This window comes from Conger conger, chromosome 1, assembly GCF_963514075.1.
Source record: "Conger conger chromosome 1, fConCon1.1, whole genome shotgun sequence".
Taxonomy (NCBI): domain Eukaryota; kingdom Metazoa; phylum Chordata; class Actinopteri; order Anguilliformes; family Congridae; genus Conger; species Conger conger.
Window position 1 is genome coordinate 83,163,065 of NC_083760.1, and position 21,724 is coordinate 83,184,788.

General features: G+C 45.2%; 1 protein-coding gene across 1 annotated transcript; it reads left to right on the plus strand.

The window, feature by feature from the left end:
- Nucleotides 1-205: 205 nt before the first annotated feature.
- On the plus strand, nt 206-20,157 carry LOC133127017 (potassium-transporting ATPase alpha chain 1). Its single transcript, XM_061239610.1, has 22 exons — nt 206-334; nt 776-835; nt 1,252-1,455; nt 2,188-2,301; nt 3,563-3,697; nt 4,331-4,448; nt 4,724-4,992; nt 6,807-7,005; nt 7,165-7,274; nt 7,955-8,089; nt 8,320-8,512; nt 9,410-9,585; nt 10,150-10,286; nt 10,763-10,913; nt 14,603-14,771; nt 15,463-15,617; nt 16,786-16,909; nt 17,047-17,192; nt 17,777-17,910; nt 18,533-18,634; nt 19,013-19,104; nt 19,256-20,157. Exons 1-22 carry the CDS (start codon nt 224-226, stop codon nt 19,282-19,284), a joined length of 3,063 nt encoding a protein of 1,020 aa, XP_061095594.1. The 5' UTR covers nt 206-223; the 3' UTR covers nt 19,285-20,157.
- The last annotated feature ends 1,567 nt before the right edge of the window (nt 20,158-21,724 follow it).

Below are 21,724 nucleotides of genomic sequence, written 5' to 3' on the forward strand. Positions count from 1 at the left end.
TCTTATTCATCGTCTCACTCTCGCTCTCAATTCCCAAAACTTCTCTCCTTCCCTCTCTGTATCTCCTCTTTTTACCTTCCTTTCCTTACATCTCACATCCTTTCACTCCATCTCTCTCCTTCTTTATCTCTCCCTCCTTCTGTTCCTCTGTTCCTCTGTCCCTCATCCTCCTGTCTGTGCGGTCACCCTCTTTCTCTCCCTTTCTCTGCAGAACTCGTACGACATGTTTGTGGAGATGGACAAGGCGGGCGGGGAGATGGACGTCCAGATCAAGAAGAAGAAGAAGATGAAGAAGAAGGAGAGACTGGAAGGCATGAAACGGGAGATGGACATTGTGAGTCGCAAATCAGAATAAAAGCGTTTTAAAAACACAAATTAGACATAACCACTTTTTAACACAAAATAATTAATTGTTTAGATTATTTGAAATACTACCCTTTCATTACATTACATTAGATTACATTACATTACAGTCATTTGGCAGACGCTCTTATCCACAGAGACGTGCAATAAAGTGCAAATAATAGCCAGAGACAAGTGAAAACCCTAAAGGGAAGTACGGTTCCAAGTGCTCTTGGAGTGATCACATAGATTAAAACTTTAACCCGCTGTCCTGTTAGCTATGGGTTTTTCTTATTTCCACCAGCTTCTAAATAGTTAAACCATTTATGTTATGAATGTTTACCCAAGTCTGTTAAAAAAGGAATATTGATCCTTCATGGCAGTTAATTTAATTCAGCTGAAAAACTGCGTCTATGTGACTCTATCCTCTCAGGATGACCATGAGATCACACTGGAAGAGCTCGAGATGAAATACACAACCAACGTCTCCAAGGTAACACGCTCGTTGCTTGGTCTTCATGTCTGTTTGCTTGCATAGCGTGGTTGTGAGGACGAGAGAGGCTCCGGATTTAGTGTTCTGTTCTCTCCTGTGAAGCTCACCGCGCCGTAATTAAATTCATTCCGCATGGTTTCACATCAAATTTCTCGCCTTGTATGTGACATTTCTCCTCTGTTAGCCTCCAGCACCGCCTCGTAATAACATAAGCGCATACGAACATGAAAAATAAATGAGGCATCTGCCTCCGTAACATGACCGAGTAGATTTTCCACATCCAGGCAGCCGAGCACAGGATGTACCCTTATCTCATTTCCCGCTACGCCCCCCTCCCCCTTCCTCCTGCTGACATCCTTATTTTCCTCTCGTCCGGTCCATCGATCCATCCCGTTCGTGTTCCGCCTCTCCCCCAGGGCCTGACCAGCACCATGGCCCAGCAGGTCCTGGAACGGGACGGCCCCAACGAGCTGAAACCGCCCAAGGGGACCCCCGAGTACGTCAAGTTCGCCCGGCAGCTGGCGGGGGGGCTGCAGTGCCTGATGTGGGTGGCGGCCGTCATCTGCTTCATCGCCTTCGGCATCCAGTTCGCCAAGGGCGACCTCGCCAGCGAAGACAACGTGAGGAGAGGGCAAGAGAGGGGGGAGAGGAAGATAGATCCATAGATAGATTAGATAGATTAGAAAGATTATATGATATTATATTACATTAGATTAGATTAGATTAGATAGATTAGATATATGAGATTAGATTAGATTAGATTAGATTAGATTAGATTAGATTAGATATATAGGATTATTTCAAGATCTTTATGTTATGTGTGTTGTGGCCACAAGGGGGAGCAAGAGGGGCGCAAAGCCAATGTATGTAAGTACATACAGCACACATACACGTACACTGCCAAGTCCTCCATGTAAAATTTGCCTCGGCTGAGTAGATGTGATCCCTCTTTGACTCACATGCACCATGTCAAAGTTAAATGAACACTGAACATTTTACTGAGTACAGGAAGAAGATTATATCAGAACCACATTTTTGGCAACTATTTTAGAGGGGGGAGGGGAAAAGAAAGGGGAAGGCAGATGTGTCCAAGGGAAAGCAAGATGTCTAATTATTCTGTTGACTTCTGCGTATGGCTGGATAAAACTGGTATCCTTGAAATATCATTGAATTATGACGTCCAAGCTGTTGAAGATTTTTGTACCTAATTTGCTCTCTCCCTCTCTCTCTCTCGCTTTCTCCCTCTCCCTCTCTCCATCTCTCTCCCTCTCTCTCTCCCTTTCTGTCTCTCTCTCCCTCTCTCTCCCTATCTCTCTCCCTCTTTCTCCCTCTCTCTCACTCTCCCTCTCCAGTTGTACCTGGCTATCACCCTCATCGCTGTGGTGGTGGTGACAGGTTGCTTCGGTTACTACCAGGAGTTTAAAAGCACCAACATTATTGCCAGCTTCAAAAATCTTGTACCACAGGTAAAGATGTGAATGGCATGGTATGGTCTTGGTTTGGTATTGACTCAGAAAGCAGTGTATAGGGTAGGGCTGCCCGGGCCTATTCCTGGAGGTCTATCTGACGGTTTCCATTCCAATCCTAACAAAGCACACCTCATTCAACAGCTTCGGCTTGCTGGGCTGTCAAACTCCAGGTCTGGAGGGCCACAGTGTCTGCAGGCCTTTGTAGTTTCCTTTCAGTCAGCATGTGGACTCTTTAGCCAATCGATGACTTAATCACTCATGCCGAAACACACTGAAAACCAGCAGACGCTGCGATCCTCCAGGACTGGGGTTTGACACCCCTGACCTAGAAATGCCATCGAGCTGGTAATTAGGAGAAACGGATCTTATTGTGGCTACACTGGGGCTTGAAACACCAACCTTTCTGGTCAGAGTCATGCACCCTAGCCACTAGGCTACAGGCTGCCCAACAGAAGATCTGCAGAAACAGCCAGCTCTGCTGTGACCCAGGGAGGGAGGAAGGGACTTCAGTCATGGTCTTATCATGCGGCAGTCAATGTGCCAGGACAACACAGGCTGCACAAGCGATACAGGAAAGCTCAAACTCTTTCCACACCACGTGCGCCAGAGCTTACGGAATGTGGGATAAAAAGAAGCAACAGCTGACAAAATATCTCTGAGGACAGCCCATGGTCCTCCGCGCTCCGCTCTCACGAATCCAGAGAGGGTGTTGCGCAATTTATTCTGCAAGCTGGAAGAAAATAGGGCTCAAATAAAAAAAAACATTTAAATGGAAAAAATGATCTGGTATCAACAGTGTTACAGATATCCTCTCCTTATCTCAGACTGTAGTTATTCTAACACACCCCCCCCCCCCCCACACACGCACACACACACACACTATGCATACACACGCAAACATACACATATGTACATGTACACACACACCACACACACACACACACACGCACACCCACACACGCCACACACGTACATGCACACACACACACCTCACACACACACCCACACATGCACACGCACATGCACACGTACACACACCACACACACACACACACACTATGCACACACACGCACACATACACACTCAAATGTACACACACCACACACACACACACACACGCACATACACCGACACACAAATGTACACACACACCCCACACACACACACACACGCACACACACACATAAACACACATGCACACGTACATACACCACACACACACAAACACACACACACTTCTCCCGTTTCCTCTCCCAGCAAGCCCTGGTGATCAGAGATGGCGTGAAGAACCAGATCCACGCCAACATGCTGGTGGTGGGCGACCTGGTGGAGATCAAGGGCGGAGACAGAGTGCCGGCCGACATCCGCATCATCACCTCCCATGGCTGCAAGGTTGGTCGCCAGCCAATCAGATAACAGAACAGACAAGCATAGCCATGATGTCGTAATGAAGTGCCGGCTGCCATATCGAAACCCAGGCTTGAGGGAGCAACTGCTGTTCTGAGAACATTCAGCCTGAATTACTTCGCTTAACATTCATTTCATTACTGTACTGTTCAGTCTGGGGGGACTGTAAGCGTCCTTGTCTACTGCACTGTGGCTGTAGGGTACTTAAAGCCCACCTCTGTCAGTGCAGTGGGCACTTTACATCCCCTTCCATTTTGGATGTAGGGAATTTTAATGCTCTCTCCAACATTACTTAATATCCCTCTGTTATTAGTGCTGTGGTAGGGCACTTGATGGCATCCTTCACTGGGACTGTAGGGCCCTTATCTCCTGCCTCACTGGGACTGTAGGGCCCTTATCTCCTGCCTCACTGGGACTGTAGGGCCCTCATCTCCTGCCTCACTGGGACTGTAGGGCCCTTATCTCCTGCCTCACTGGGGCTGTAGGGCCCTTATCTTCTGCCTCACTGGGACTGTAGGGCCCTTATCTCCTGCTTCACTGGGGCTGTAGGGCCCTTATCTCCTGCCTCACTGGGACTGTAGGGCCCTTACCTGCTGCTCCCTCGTTGTGTGTTCTCAGGTTGATAACTCCTCCCTGACAGGGGAGTCAGAGCCGCAGAGCAGGACTCCTGAGTACACCCACGAGAACCCACTGGAGACCCGAAACATCGCCTTCTTCTCCACCACCTGCCTGGAGGGTCTGTCTCCCCCACTGTCCTCTACACACTGGATATACATACATACAATATATCAATCTTGCAATATCTAAAAGTTGTAATAATTAAATGATTTGTGTCAGGAACATATTTCCTGGAGTTGCTTAACTGATACATACAAACATACATACACACACATGCACATGTAATTTTGCATGCACACACATATAAACACGCACACATACACATGCACACACACACACACACACACACACTGTTTCTGCAGTGAAGTAACTCTGCACCCCCGGCTCCTCCAGGAGTGGCCACAGGCATCATCATCAACACCGGCGACCGCACCATCATCGGCCGCATCGCCAGCCTGGCCTCCGGGGTGGGCAACGAGAAGACCCCCATCGCCATCGAGATCGAGCACTTTGTGGACATCATCGCCGGGCTGGCCATCTTCTTCGGCTTCACCTTCTTCGTGGTGGCCATGTTCATTGGCTACGCCTTCCTGGAGGCCATGATCTTCTTCATGGCCATCGTGGTGGCCTATGTACCCGAGGGGTTGCTGGCAACCGTCACAGTGAGTTTGCGATTATGGTTAACCCTAACCCTAGTGCTAACCTTAATGCTAACTCTAACACTAATGCTAACCTTGATGCTATCGCTCACCCTAATGCTAACCTTAATGCTAACCCTAACACTAATGCAAACCTTAATGCTAACTCTAACCCTAATGCTAACCTTAATGCTAACCCTAACACTAATGCTAACCTTAATGCTATCTCTCACCCTAATGCTAACCTTAATGCTAACTCTAACCCTAATGCTAACCTTAATGCTAACTCTCACCCTAATGCTAACCTTAATGCTAACTCTAACCCTAATGATAACCATAACCATAATCCTAACATTAATGCTAACTATATCCCTAATCCTAACCTTAACCATCCTGTCAGTTTGTGATTAGCAAAACTACTTGTGGTGCAAAGATTTTAGGCCTTTTTACCTTCCTGTAGATTTTCACTGCAACCCTAACGAAGCACACCTTATTTATAATCTTATTGAGGTGCTCATTAATAGAATCCCTTGTGCGAAATTCAGGTTGAAATGAAAATCTACAAGGAAGTGGAACTGGAATCATGGCCAGAGCAATATGGTCCAGGTGAAAAATAGAAAGACAGAAGTAGCTAACAAGGGCTTCTTAAATAGGCTCCATACAATGGCTCTCAATAATCTGGAAGCGAAACAAAAAAATCACATGGGCTACGGGGCGACTAGCACCCTCTTGTGGCAGATGGGAGTAACAGTCAGAGTCCCAAAGGTCCTCAGTAAAATATGACCCTGCTAAAAATGTTTATTTCCATTCATTTCAAAAACCTTTTTTTTTTCATTGGCAGATAAAACAAATCTTACCTGATTTACACATCCTTAGCAATATTGGGACTGCCGTTACTAATAAATACCGTCGGTATGTCCTATGTCCATCTTATTTAGATCCATAATATTTAGTGCCTGTCCTGACAAAACATACTATTGTTATCAATACAAATACTATGAATATACTATATTTTACCAATTGTCATGGGTGGGTAAATACATGCGCTGTATATACTTGCAATGCATGTGTGCATTTGATATGTAATACAGGTTATTCCCCTCCTTTTTGTATGGCTTATTGTTTGCCTCCCGCAAAGCCTGCTCCTGCACCAGAGTGAGAGTAGTTCATGGATAGGTATTCTTCATTTTGTAACAAAATACATTTCCTGGTATTTTTGGGGTCGTCCATGCCTGTATGCACTGCAAAGACCTTGCTGAGATTGAAAATAAGTCAATAAGTCAATCTCATTCAGCAAGTATTTTAGTCTTATATTTAGACTTAAAGTCTTATTTCTAGTATTTATTTAGTTTTTTTGCTAAAAGACCAAAATACTGTCAATGAAGTGCAACTAGTTGTATTAAAAATAAAAAAAATATTTTCTACTTGAGAATAAAATAATAAGATTTTAAATCTCATTGAGACTAAAGCACTTGTTAAGACTTTCTTGCAATGTACTTACACCTGTAACCATCTCCCTCACCACCTGTACACCTGTAACCATCTCCCTCACCACCTGTACACCTTTAACCATATCCCTCACCACCTGTACACCTCTAACCATATCCCTCTCCACCTTTAACCATCTCCCTCTCCACCTGTACACCTCTAACCATCTCCCTCTCCACCTCTAACCGTCTCCCTCTCCACCTGTACACCTGTAACCATCTCCCTCACCACCTGTACACCTTAAACCATATCCCTCTCCACCTTTAACCATCTCCCACTCCACCTGTACACCTGTAACCATCTCCCTGTCCACCTGTACACCTGTAACCATCTCCCTCTCTCTCCCGCAGGTGTGTCTGTCTCTGACGGCCAAGCGTCTGGCCAGGAAGAACTGCGTGGTGAAGAACTTGGAGGCCGTGGAGACGCTGGGCTCCACCTCCACCATCTGCTCCGACAAGACAGGCACCCTAACCCAGAACCGCATGACCGTGGCCCACCTGTGGTTCGACAACATGATCCACGCGGCCGACACCACGGAGGACCAGTCCGGTGAGCCGGCACGGTGCTGTCCCAGAATTCACGGTGCTCTGAGGGACACTCTATGGTGGCCCTAGACCTAATTCACCTCCTAATCACTCCCCTTCTGTTCTGAGTTGTGCTTAATTTTACAGAGCCTGAATGAATGTGTTTTCACTTGTTCTCATGCAGGACAGAGTTTCGACCAATCTTCAGACACTTGGCGAGCGCTGGGGCGTGTGGCGGGGCTGTGCAACAGAGCCATCTTCAAACCGGGCCAGGACACGGTGCCCATCCCCAAGGTGAGGCAGCGGGGTGAGGCAGAGGAGCGGGGTGGGGTGAGGAGCAGGGTGGGGTGAGGAGTGGGGTGAGGGTGAGGAGTGGGGTGAGGGTGAGGAGCAGGGTGAGGGTGAGGAGTGGGGTGAGGGTGAGGGTGAGGAGCGGGGTGAGGGTGAGGAGTGGGGTGAGGTGAGGAGCAGGGTGAGGAGTGGGGTGAGGGGGAGGTGAGGAGCGGGGTGAGGGTGAGGGTGAGGACTGGGGTGAGGTGAAGCATGGACACACAGGCGCAACCGCAGACGCATGCCTGCATTCATCCGCATTCAACCTCCATTTTGAGCTTCACAAATAAATGGCAGCTCATTTTTGTGTGCCAACCTATGTGTAAATATATATATATATATTTAGTGGGAAATTCAAAATGTGTAATACACTGTATGTATAATTGTAATTAAAAACATGTATATGAATATATTTTTTAATACATGTATATATTACACTGTATATAAACAGAAACATTCTTAAATATATGTAAATGCATGGTATAAACATGTGGCAAACAAGTGGCAAAATTTGAATAATTGATAGATATTTTCACGATATATTTGAAATGTATGTAAATACACTGTGAGGAGGGGCTTTGGCGTAGGGAGGACGGTGACTTCATTGCAGTTTTTTCCGGCCTTCCCCCCGTCGTGTGCAACAGAGAATAGTGGTGGGGGATGCCTCAGAGACAGCGCTGCTCAAATTCACAGAGCTGAGCATCGGAAACATCAGTGACTACAGAGGGCGCTTCAAAAAGGTCTGCGAGATCCCCTTCAACTCCACCAACAAGTTCCAGGTGAAGTGCTCGCTGTCTCCCCCTGCTGGAACATCTCAATACTGTCAGTCTTCTCTTGAATATTCCCCTGCATGATCCGGTAGTGCCATTCATTTCAGTCGTGTGTGTGTTGTGTGTGTATTTCTGTTCCAAGAAAAAAAGGTCTCCAGAAAGGCGTCGGTTTACTTTGGAGAAAAAAAGTTGGAAATTTGCTGCTGATGCTCTCCCTCTCTTCCCCTGGTGGTGGGCAGCTGTCAGTGCACGAGCTGGAGGACCCTCTGGACCTGCGCTACCTGCTGGTGATGAAGGGGGCGCCAGAGAGGATCCTGGAGAGGTGCTCCACCATCCTGATCAAGGGCCAGGAGCTGCCACTGGACGAGCAGTGGAGTGAGGCCTTCCAGACGGCCTACATGGACCTGGGGGGCCTGGGAGAGAGGGTGCTTGGTAAGGCGCACCTCCTGGCTGAGTTTATCGACTGGGACCTAGGAGGCTGGTGGTTGAAACCCCAGTGTAACCACAATAGGATCCATGCAGCTGTGGGCAAGGCCCCTAACCCCAGATAGGCCCCTGCTTAGTCTAATCAACTGGACGTGGCGCAATGTAAGGGCGGATGGAGCCATGGGGAGGGTGTGGCTGCACAGAGGGCTTTGAAACGGACGAGTGCCCCTAGCCCATGGCGGGTCGAGAGAACGAGAACACGGGGTGTCATCAAAGCCCAGCCTGAGAGAGAATGCAACTTAGAGAAATTCAGTAATTTACTTATTTACTTATTAATTCATTTATTTGTATATGATGGAAACAACTGACCTGCTACTTAACACAGTTAACTGCTTCTGAATGTGCACATTGTACCGTCTCTGAACACTAGCTGTTCATGATATAGACGACCCGGTCTAGTCAGGGCACAACATGAGGACAGTCATATGCTGTTTATGTTCCCTCATAAAACAATGGAGTAAAATTATTTTTACTGTTGCACAATGACGTGTTGTGTGCTTTGGGCTTAGTCCTGACATGCCGGTCTGGATAGGAGCATCTGCTGAAGTCCAGCAGTAAGTGTAACATAGTAAATAAATATAGACAGAGAAGCACAGTGATTGTAATGGTAGGTAATGTCATAACTGAACCCTATTGTAAAATCCAGCGATCACCGGCTTTAAATTACCACCTACCAGCTGGTCATAGCTTCAGCTGGTCAAACCATGTTGTGTGTGGAGCTGGCCTGAACTGGTCAAACAGCTACCAGCTGTTTCAAAACCTAGCTTGAGCAGTTTTCTTCAGCAGGGAAGGAGAGGACGTGTCATTAGTATCCGATCCGATGACATTTCCCCACACACCCAGGTTTCTGCCACATCTACCTGAACGAGAAGGAGTACCCGCGGAACTTCCGCTTCGACACCGACGAGATGAACTTCCCCACGTCTGGGCTGTGCTTCGCCGGGCTCATCTCCATGATCGACCCGCCAAGGGCCACCGTGCCCGACGCCGTCATGAAGTGCCGCACAGCAGGGATCAGGGTGTGTGTGGGGGGATGGGATCAGGGTGTGTGGGGTGGGGGGTTGGGATCAGGGTGTGTGTGGGGGGCTCAGATCAGGGTGTGTGTGGGGGGATGGGATCAGGGTGTGTGGGGTGGGGGGTTGGGATCAGGGTGTGTGTGGGGTGGGGGGTTGGGATCAGGGTTGGGGTGGGGGGCTCAGATCAGGGTGTGTGTGGGGTGGGGGGTTGGGATCAGGGTGTGTGTGGGGTGGGGGGCTGGGATCAGGATGTGTGTGGGGGGCTGGGATCAGGGTGTGTGTGGGGGGCTGGGATCAGGGTGTGTGTGGGGGGTTGGGATCAGGGTGTGTGTGGGGGGCTGGGATCAAGGTGTGTATGGGGGGCTGGGATCAGGGTGTGTGTGGGGTGGGGGGCTGGGATCAGGGTGTGTGTGGGGGGGCTGGCTTCAGGGTGTGTGTGGGGGTGCGTGTCCCCATAATTCATAGTTCAGAATTTTTCATCGTAATCATCACACAGTTCAGAGGAAATCCTCTCTTGCCGTCGGATTGAAAACAGTTGCACTTGAACTCTCAACCGAACGCCTTTAGGTTGTCATGGTGACAGGAGACCACCCGATCACGGCGAAGGCTATTGCGGCAAACGTGGGCATCATCTCGGAGGGAAGCGAGACGGTGGAGGACATCGCCAACCGGCTACGCATCCCAGTGGAGCAGGTCAACAAGAGGTAAGCGTCCAGGCCTCAGGCAGCCTCAGCAGCAGGAATAGGGGCGCTGTTGGGAGCCTTTCATGGGGATGGTAGGAGGCTTTATGACACTGTTTAAGGGTTACTATCTGGGTGCTTAGGGCAAATACCCTAAGACACCTTCTGTTACTCTGTTAAAGTGTCTTTGTGACATTCCCACAACTGGACCCCACTGTTGGCTGAGCACCCTTCATTTTACACTGTAGACCAGTTGGGCAGTTCCACGGTAACTTGATGTTACAACTGCTGGATATTTGCGTGGTAAAGCCCAATACAAATACATAAGAGACTGACATATGCTTGTATAACCCTCAGGTGTCAGTAACTCTTATCAGTCCGTATTATGTGCCTGTATTTGGCTTTACCACCCAAATATCCAGCAGTTGTCAAGTCAGTTACCATGGAATTGCCCAGTTGGTTTTCTGACAGTGACATCTTTCCCCCCCAAACCCCGGCAGGGAGGCGAAGGCCTGTGTGATCAACGGGGGGCAGCTGAAAGAAATGACCAGCGAGGAGCTGGACGAGCGCCTCCTCAACCACCCGGAGATGGTGTTCGCCCGAACCTCGCCCCAGCAGAAGCTCATCATCGTGGAGAGCTGTCAGCGTCTGGTGAGCCTGGCCTATCTGCACTCACCCCCCGAACCACTGCTCGCTCGTGTCCAGAACAACACCAGCAGTGACTCACATCCATAACACGGTCTCAACACCAGCACTGACTCACATCCATAACACGGTCTCAACACCAGCACTGACTCACATCCATAACACGGTCTCAACACCAGCACTGACTCACATCCATAACACGGTCTCAACACCAGCACTGACTCACATCCATAACACGGTCTCAACATCAGCACTGACTCCATAACACATTGAGTGTTACCATTGACCCTGCTCTATCTCTGTGCTCTGCCATTTTTGACCAGTTTGAGCCTATATCCCTCCCTTCGCTCTCAGATATAATTAAGCATCTGCGGCCCACATATTGCCCCTCAGACAGCATCCCCTCTCGTCTTCTCAAAGAAGTTTTTGATTCAGTTGGTGCTAGCGTATAATTGCTAATCAATACCTGTCTCAGTTCAGGATGTGTCCCAGCTGCATTCAAACATGCTGTAGTGCAACCATTGCTCAAAAAGAAAAATCTTGACCCCTCGGTTCTCTCTAACTTTAGGCCTATCTCCAAGTTTTTCACCTTTTTTTCTCAAGTATTGGAGAAAGCAGTTTTTATTCAGTTACAATCATTTTTAGATAAAAATGACATCTTTGTTTCAGTCTGGTTTTAAACCTCGGCACAGTACTGAAACTGCCATTTTACGAGTTTTTAATGATCTGATAATAACTATAGACTCTGGTGAGCCTGCTATCCTGGTACTCTTAGACTTGACAGTGGCATTTGACACAGTGAATCATGAGATTCTTTTATCTCGCCTTGAACATTGGGTATTAAAGGGGGCTGCCTTGGAGTGGTTTCGGTCGTACCTATTGGACAGGAGTTTCTCTGTGTGAGATTACTCCTCAGATACAGCCCCACTCACTTGTGGAGTCCCCCAGGGCTCTATTCTAGGTCCTATTTTCTTTTCTTTATATATGCTGCCCCTGGGGTCAATTTTCAGGAAGCATAACCTTTATTTCCATTGCTATGCTGATGATGTACAGATTTACTTACCTGTAAAATCTCAATGCAAGAAGTCACTGCAGCCTTTACTTGCATGTCTTAAAGACTTAAAAAACTGGATGGATGCTAACTTCCTGCATTTAAATGAAAATAAGACAGAGGTCATTATGTTTGGACATCCAGCTCAATTGGAGGACATTGTTGGTGCTTTGGGCCCCCTGGCCCCCAAAAATGTTCCTGCTGCGAAAAGCCTTGGTTGAGAAGCAAATTAGTGCTGTTGTCAAAGCTGCCTTTTTTCAGTTAAGACAAATAGCCAAGGTCAAGGCCTATCTTTCTCAAAAGGATTTGGAAAGAGTGGTCCATGCTTTTATAACATCTCGGCTGGACTACTGCAATTCTCTATATATAGGCTTAGACGAGCGCAGACCAGTGCAGAACGCTGCTGCCCGCCTTCTGACTGGCAAAAAGAAACGGGAGCATATTACACCAGCACTGTCATCCCTACATTGGCTTCCTGTCCGTTACAAGATAAATTTTTAAATTTTATTATTTGTTTTTAAGGCAATGAATGGTCTAGCACCTACGTACTTGTCTGAACTCCTCAATATTTATACCCCAGCTAGATCACTTAGATCTACTTCAGCAACTTTTGGATGTCCCTTTGTCGAGGAGAGCTAGGAGGGGTGACCGGGCCTTTGAGGTAGCTGGCCCCAAGTTGTGGAACAGCCTACCGCCACATATTAAATCTGCCCAAAACATAGATGTTTTTAAATCCTTGTTAAAAACCCACCTTTTTAGTGAGGCCTTTATGTCAGACATAAATGGGAAATCAACATGTATTTCATTTTATTTCATTTTATTTCATTTTATTTCATTTTATCTTTAATTTTATTGCCTGGTTTTGTACAGCACTTTGGTCAACCATGGTTGTTTTAAATGTGCTTTATAAATAAAGTTTATTATTATTATTATTATTATTATTATTATTATTATAACACTGTCCCAACGTCAGTACCGACTCTATATACTATATTCTCTGTATACACTGTATACCAACATCGGGATTTACAGACTGAGTACAGGTAATGGAACAAATACAATTCTGCCATTATACACGCATGCCAAAATCAGCAATAATATCTCACAAAATTGTCCCATACTAATTGCCAGAGTTCATGTCCATAACACGTCCTATAATAACACTGTTCTAATATTCGTAGGACAGTGTATGCACATAAGGTGAGCCATTGACTTTGTGTCTGCTAAGCATGCTAAGCGCCAAAGTATTCTCTAAGGAAGGAGTGTGATTCTTCTCTAATTGTCAGATACTGTAATGTTAATATGATCTTAACAAATTACTTTTGGTGCATCAATTTAACATGAAATTATCACACTGACCAACTGATACAGTTCTCTGAGAATAGCCCTAAAGGCCTTAAAGAAGCAGAAGTTGAAAAAGAAAGAAGAAGAAAAAAAGCAGAAGTGATTGATATTTGTTTATCAGATGTCCTTATTCCAGGTCATGTGCATGGCATACAACCTATGGTTATCCAATGCCACTTTTGGGGAAATGAAGTTTATATGGTATAACTGATAGCATAACACACAGGCATATAAAAGCGCTTAGGATGCAAAACTCATGGTCCATGAATGGAGTTCCCAAGCAAAGGATACTGCTATAGTCAGCACATTGCTTAAACTTGTGTGATTTATGAATCAATCTCGTAAATATTTTCCAACATTAACCTTTCTGAAATATTGTCATACTAGGGATGTAAACATGAACAGAAATGTTTCTGTTACAGTTGATAGATGTTAGGAATGTGAACAAGCTTTGGATTCCTTTCAAATTATTTGCTTAGTTTTCATACTCCCACATACAGTATCTTCTTTCTCCCTCCTCCTTCCCTCTCTCCCTCCTTCCCATGATTTCTCTTGTCCCCCGCTCCTTTTTAACCTTACTCTTTCTCACCATATGCCCCACATCCTTTCTCTCTATCTTTTGCTTTTTTGCTCTCCCTCCCTCTCTTCTTTTCCAGCTCTCCCTCTCCCTCATGCCTGCTCTCTCAATCTCTCTCCTTCTCTATCCATCTCTCTCTCTGCCTCTCTCATTCTCTATCCATCTCTCTGCCTGTCCCTGTCTCATTCTCTATCCATATCCATCTGTGTATATATAACTCTCTCTATCGGCCTCTCTCATTGTCTGTCTCTCTCATTCCCTCTGTCCATCTCTCTCTCTGCCTCTCTCTCACTGTCTGTCTCTCATTCTCTATCCATCTCTCTCTATCTCCTGTTTCTCTCTCTCTATGCCAGCTGCTCCTTCTCACTCTCCATCCCTCTGTCTCAGGGGTCCATCGTGTGGGTGACAGGCGATCTCTGTCTGTCTCTCTGTGCCAGCTGCTCCCTCTCACTCTCCATCCCTCTGTCTCAGGGGTCCATCGTGTGGGTGACGGGCGATCTCTGTCTGTCTCTCTGTGCCAGCTGCTCCCTCTCACTCTCCATCCCTCTGTCTCAGGGGTCCATCGTGTGGGTGACGGGCGATCTCTGTCTGTCTCTCTGTGCCAGCTGCTCCCTCTCACTCTCCATCCCTCTGTCTCAGGGGTCCATCGTGTGGGTGACGGGCGATCTCTGTCTGTCTCTCTGTGCCAGCTGCTCCCTCTCACTCTCCATCCCTCTGTCTCAGGGGTCCATCGTGGCGGTGACGGGCGATGGCGTGAACGACTCGCCTGCTCTGAAGAAGGCGGACATCGGCATCGCCATGGGCATCGCAGGCTCAGACGCTGCCAAGAACGCCGCCGACATGATCCTGCTGGACGACAACTTCGCCTCCATCGTGACCGGCGTGGAGCAGGGTGAGAGAGGGGAGAGGAGAGATAGACTCCCTCTCAAATGCATGGTAGTTCCAAGTGTCTTCTGGGTAAAAAAACAGGGAGGGGATGGATTTAACCCTTTTGTAACATTCCATATACTCCCCTTGTCCTATGGTTCAAAAATGACCCGCCTTCACTAAACCCCTGAAAAAAGCAGCTTAATTGAATTTTCAATTTTATAAATCTATTTTGCATTAAGAAACCTTTTACTCATCACAAACTTTGTCATCAAATTTCAAGTTGAAAAAAGATAATTTAGGGGGTTTTCTCTGCTGACAAACATAGTGTGGGGTCATTTTTTACCCTTAAGACAACACAAGGGTTAAATATGTCCATTGTACTCGGATCAAGAGGTTAATCAGATATCGATATCAAATAACATGTAGCTATATATAAGGTAAAGATGCATGAGGATGTTATATCGTATACAGTGCAGTCTGTAAGTATTTGGACAGTTATACAGTGATATAAAGATGGCTGCAATTCCTGCATGGTTCACACAATACATATGGAATTGGATGTAATACCTTCAAATTAAAGCTGACAGTCTCTACTATAACCTCATATTCATTGTTTTCAAATCAAAATTTCAAAAGTCAAATCCATGCCACTGTCCAAATACTTACAGACGGCACTGTATGCATTTACAAATACCTCTCCTGTTCTCTCATAGGCCGTCTGATCTTTGACAACTTGAAGAAGTCCATCGCGTACACACTGACCAAGAACATCCCAGAGCTTACTCCCTACCTCATTTACATCACCGTCAGTGTGCCCCTTCCTCTGGGCTGCATCACCATCCTCTTCATCGAGCTGGCCACCGACATTGTGAGTCCTTTTCGGTTTTTTTGTTATCACAAACTGTCAGTGGCATGTGTGGGTCCTATGGCTAGTCTACTGTTTGCACCCAGACTACAGTACAGCTACACTTCATTATTACATTAATGGCATTTGGTAGACGCTCTTATCCAGATTCACATACAGTTGATTAGACTAAGCAGGAGACAATTCTCCCCTGGAGCAATACTGGTTTAAGGGGCTAGCTCAAGGACCCAACGGCCATGCAGATCTTCTTGTGGCTACACTGACCTTGTGGGTCCGAGTCATGTACCTTAACCATTACACTACAGGCCGCATATCATGTAACCATGGAGACAATACATGTGAAACACGTGAAAAGGACTGCTGTCCTGAGTGACGAACCTGACAGAAATGGAGAGTTATAAATGAATAAATACTTGTCTATTTATCCATGGAGCATGGGGGCCATAATGATGTTAATCGGCAGCAGTTTCAGTGTGGTTATTTTGTTTTCAACCTTAAAAAATCACCAGAATGAAGGAGACAAAGTATGAGAAACTCTTTGGTTTTGGAAATGGCTGGCGAGTATGATAATAATCGATATGGGACTAGATTTCTGGTTCAAATATAACGCAGGGTACTGCATTTTGAATTGAAATCCGACCCACTGTGATTATTCTTCAAGGTGTGTGTATTTTTCAAGGGTTCTGATTGTATCTGTATGGTCACACTAGGACTCGGAACCGTACTGTCCTCTCAGGTCCTCTTCACACTTGTACTTGTGTTTGATCTGCACTTCGTTGTACATCACTCTGGATTATTATGTAGGGCATCACGCAAAATCATTGATACACTACAGTCCATGACAAACTCTTGGATCTCCCAGTCCCATGAAAGCAAGTCTAGAATGAAGTTGGCAAGGACAAATTCCCAAAGTGAACTGGCTCAGGCAGTGGTCGAACACTGACCGACATGGTCATTCAGTGTTCAAAACCAGCAGTTGTACCCTTGCGCAATGTACTGCAAGCTGCATTTAGCCAGTGGAGTATCTGTAGATAACGTTTAAGGTGAAATGTAAGCTGTGCACGTTGTAGTGGATAAGGGTGCTTGCTATGCAGATAACTATGCTACCTGATGTGAAAGAAAGCTACCTCCTTTTGACACTCCCCCATACGTTATCGTCTCTGTCCCACAGTTCCCCTCTGTGTCTCTGGCCTATGAGAAGGCAGAAAGTGACATCATGCACCTGAAGCCCAGGAACCCACGCAAACACAGGCTGGTGAACGAGGCCCTGGCCGTGTACTCCTACTTCCAGATCGGTCAGTCTGCCTGCATATATGTAACATAGCATAGCATAGCATAGCATAGTATAACATCACATACAAGAATGATCACCACTTTCCAGCCACTAAAGGCACCTGGCCTGACAATGCTGTCTCAACCCCCCCACACCCAGGTGCGATCCAGTCCTTCGCAGGCTTCACAGATTACTTCACAGCTATGGCCCAGGAGGGCTGGTACCCCCTTCTGTGTGTGGGGCTCAGGTCCCATTGGGAGAACACTCACCTGCAGGACCTGCAGGACAGCTATGGGCAGGAGTGGGTGAGTGTGCAAGGCTCACCATACTGTAGAGTACACTGTTTTATACAGTGTGCAGGGCCCACCATACTGTAGAGTGCGCTGTTTTATACAGTGTGCAGGGCCCACCATACTGTAGGGTGCACTGTTTTATACAGTGTGCAGGGCCAACCATACTGTAGAGTACACTGTTTTATACAGTGTGCAGGGCCCACCATACTGTAGGGTGCACTGTTTTATACAGTGTGCAGGGCCCACCATACTGTAGAGTACACTATTTTATACAGTGTGCAGGGCCCACCATACTGTAGAGTACACTGTTTTATACAGTGCGTGGGGCCCGCCTTACTGAAGGGTCCATTGGTAGTGTACTGTTTTATACAGTGTGCAGGGCCCACCACACTGTAGGGTCCATTGGTAGTGTACAATTTTATACAGTGTGTAAGGCCCAACATACTGTAGAGTGCACTGTTTTATACAGTGTGTAGGGCCCACCATACTGTAGTATGCATTGTTAGCGTACATTGAAAATTGTACTGATTATCTTTGTGGGGGTGGGAATTCTGTTTGAATGTACTGAGAGTTTTTCGGTCTCTCTTACCCCCCAGACATTCAGCCAGCGCCTGTACCAGGAGTACACCTGCTACACCGTCTTCTTCGTCAGTATCGAGATCTGCCAGATCTCTGACGTCCTGATCAGAAAGACTCGCCGTCTGTCTGTGTTCCAGCAGGGCTTCTTCAGGTCAGAGGAAAATCCCTTTACACAAGTATCTTTGTCAACTCTCAGTGCATCATCACAATGCAATGTGCTCTGATCTAGAGAGACCCGCAATATAGGGAATACAAGGCTAGATTCACACAAGCAAATACATGAAAAAACTATGCCAAACAAGTGCCATTCATTCTACAGTTAAGCAGCAGTAATGTTCACATTATCTATGACATAAAATCACCAAATAAGCAGCAATATGGAAACATAGAATAGAAAATATTGTCTTTTATCAGTTTATATAATGCCAGAGCAGGTCATATAATGTTACTGCAGAGGCCCCAAACTCCTTCTCAGGGCTGTGCCGGTCAAGTCAAGCTGTCCGTTGGCATTCTGAGAATGACCAATACAACGTAAAAATTATTCTTTTTAATTTGCCTGTGCACCCAGCTTTTAAAATTGTATTATTCCATTCTATGATGTCATATTACTAGCACCGCAAACATTCATTTTTAACTCTACCTGAACTTGCTCAGCTGGCAAAACCAAAATGAGTTTTTTATTATGGTAAAATGATTGGCTGTGTGATAGAGTGAGAGAGATTGCGATGCACTCTGGGTCTGTTTGAATGTACCCCTCCACCCTCATCGAACAGGAACAAGGTCCTGGTGTCGGCCATTGTCTTCCAGCTCTGCTTGGGTAACCTGCTATGCTACTGCCCAGGAATGCCCAACATCTTCAACTTCATGCCCATCCGGTAAGTCCCCTGCTTTGAGCACAAAGGACAGGGAGGAGGGAACATCGCTGTTCAGAGGCTGATCTGATTAGTTTGTATGCACAACGTTTTAGTATATATGCAAATATATCCTCCATACCATTTTCCAACCGCACCGCATAAGTGTCACAAGATGTTCCGCCCTTGCATGGCCTTGCTCACGTGTCATTGTTTGTTGAAGGAAAACAGCGAAACTGTGCCTCGTTTTTAGAGCCAAGCTGCTCATGATATTTATCGGACTATATCGGTCGTCTACCGATGCTCGAGAATACACTCAGCCAAACCCCTGAAATGAGAATATGAATGTGGGGATTTTATTTAGAGAAAATGTCACATACTTAACTTTTTTGTCCTTTACAGAGTGCAATGGTGGTTCATCCCAGTGCCTTATGGAATTCTAATCTTCGTCTATGATGAAATCAGGAAACTGGGAGTCAGAAGATACCCTGGGAGTGAGTATCTTAGGTTTATACATTTGCTCTCTCTATCTCTCACTATCTTGCTCTCTTTCTCTCTCCATCTCTGTTTCCCCTTTCTTCTTCATTATGCCTGCAGTTATTAAGTTCAAATTATCTAAGAATAACTTCCATTCTTTTTTTACAGGCTGGTGGGACCAGGAGTTGTATTACTGAGAGAAGAGGGTGGCCCCAAAGAAGAAAGATATATTCCCATGAATTAATTCTAAATTAATTACACATTTCTTTATTATTCATTGAAATCCACCTGAGTCCTCTAATGGAGCCATTTAACTGCAATCCACACCTACAGTACCAGCCATCTTAGTTCACACACAGTATCTTAGCTGTGTGACAACCGTCCAATGTCCCTCAAGTATACATAAAATTTACTTTAAAGTTAAAAATAAGAATCAGAAATACAGTTCCATTACAGTTCCATTCCATTTATTATTTTGCTGAAAACAAATTAAAACTTAAGAGGTGGGCACATTTTATAATAGCTGTTATCACATTATTAGTTTAGGTTATAGATTTAATATGATATTGGGCCCTGTAGTTTTAGTCTGATAGAAAACCAAAATGGCTGACATTTAAAGAAATGGAGAGATGGATAGCCCATAACAAGTTCATGGTCGTATTGGGAAGACATAATTCCAGGGAAGGTTAAATCCACATGTTTATGATGCTTAGATTGTACAGGATTTCCCAAACAAACTGCTTTAATGGTCAAACACAAATGTTAATTATTGCATGTTCTGCGATGCAATTGTGCAATGATTTAATGCTCTCTTAAGAGGTATTAAATCCACAAATATCGGGACATGGAATGATTTCAAATTTGATGAGAACCACAGCACGCTTAGTTACTATTCCTAAACTTTTTTCAAACTGATTACATTTCATTTTGCCTTTTTGTGCTGTTTCTGTGCATGATAAATCAGTCTATATTTCACCCTTTAGCTACATTTAACCTCTTTCAGGTGATTTGTTGGTGTGTCTATGTGGAATTCTTCTTTTCCTAGGTTTATTCTGTATTTATGTTAAGTTTGACCATGAAGCAAAAGCTACTTGGCTGTAATGTAAGAATGTAAAAGGCCATCAAACGTTCTACACCTAAGCATCATTTGTTTGCACAGTGTTTTTACAAATAAAGTGTGTTTGATGAATACATTTCCTGTTTTGTCATTGTATTAGGGAGATTTAACATAAGCATAACATAATGTAAAATAATCCTTTGGGAAGTGTTATTTACTGTGTATGAAACATAGAGTATGAAATGCCATTTGACCCACAGCTAAGAAGCAAGGCATATTTTACTGTTTACTGTATACTTTTTTATTATGTATCCCTTTACATGATTTAAGATATCTTATACCTTGTCTAGTTATCAAAAATCAGCTAATCTGATTCTGAATTTAAGTACACTTCTTCTGTCCAACTCCGGCAGCAAAATGGCAGCAAGTTTTCATGATGGCACTTCGTCCAGTTATTATTTTTTCTGCTCCACTACCTCTCCTGTGCCTCACTGCTCCTTTGTGTACACCGGCTTCCTGACATTGTACCCTTAGAGACAATGAGGGCTTGTTCCGATTGGTCAAGAGATCACACGGGACTCTATCCTCGGATGCTATTGGCTAGGCTAGACACTCTCCCAGACTGAATGACTAGACAGAATGTATGCCTGAAAACCGTGAATGCGGGTTTGATTGAGAGGAAGATAATTAAATCTAACCAGAATCAAAATTTTTCTTTGACAGTTCTGCAACTGAACTGTTTTCTTTTATTTTATTCATAAGCAGTTATGAATTAAATCAATAGAAAGCCAAATTGTGTTGATTTAGATTTACTGGTAAAAAAAAACTAATGAATAGGGTTTTTGTAGGGGAGTTGCTGGAAAATGTATTAATACAGACCTTCTTAACCATTTGGAATATAATAATAATAATAATAATAATAATAATAATAATAATAATAATAATAATAATAAAGAAGAACAAGAATAAGAATAAACTGATGTTTACACCAGCTGCTCTAGACGTTAACAGCATGTAAATGAATGAGGATGTGCAAGCAAATCATGGCAAACATGTTTGAAGGGCTGTTTTGACTTACTCAGGACAGACATGTCGAAAGTTACTGACGAACTGCGCAACTGACGAGCTGACTGGACACATGTCAGACTGTTAGAAAGAGAGACAGAACAGCAGAGGGAGGTAAAAATGTCCTTATTCTGCTGGCTGGAGGTAAATAAAGATGTAAGGATGAAGGCAGGCAGGCAGGCAGAAAGATAACATTAATTACATGAACACAACAATAGAAACAAGCTAGCTCAAGCCCTAACCTCTGCTGTTCAAAATAGCAATTACAAATCAAACTTTACGGGTGGCGGGTGTCTGATTACTTGGGCCTGGGTTTGTATATATAAACGCCTTGGCCTGGATTGCTTTACTTTGAGTGAAGCATTGGATATCCTGCCCCTTGCTCCAGCAGAGGGAGCTCAGATGCAGCTCAGCCCATAACAATGACAGAACACATTATCCAAGGAGGGAACTGCATAAGCAGACTGTGCATTGAAAGAATGTCACCTCAACATCTAATCTTTGCTCATAATTGT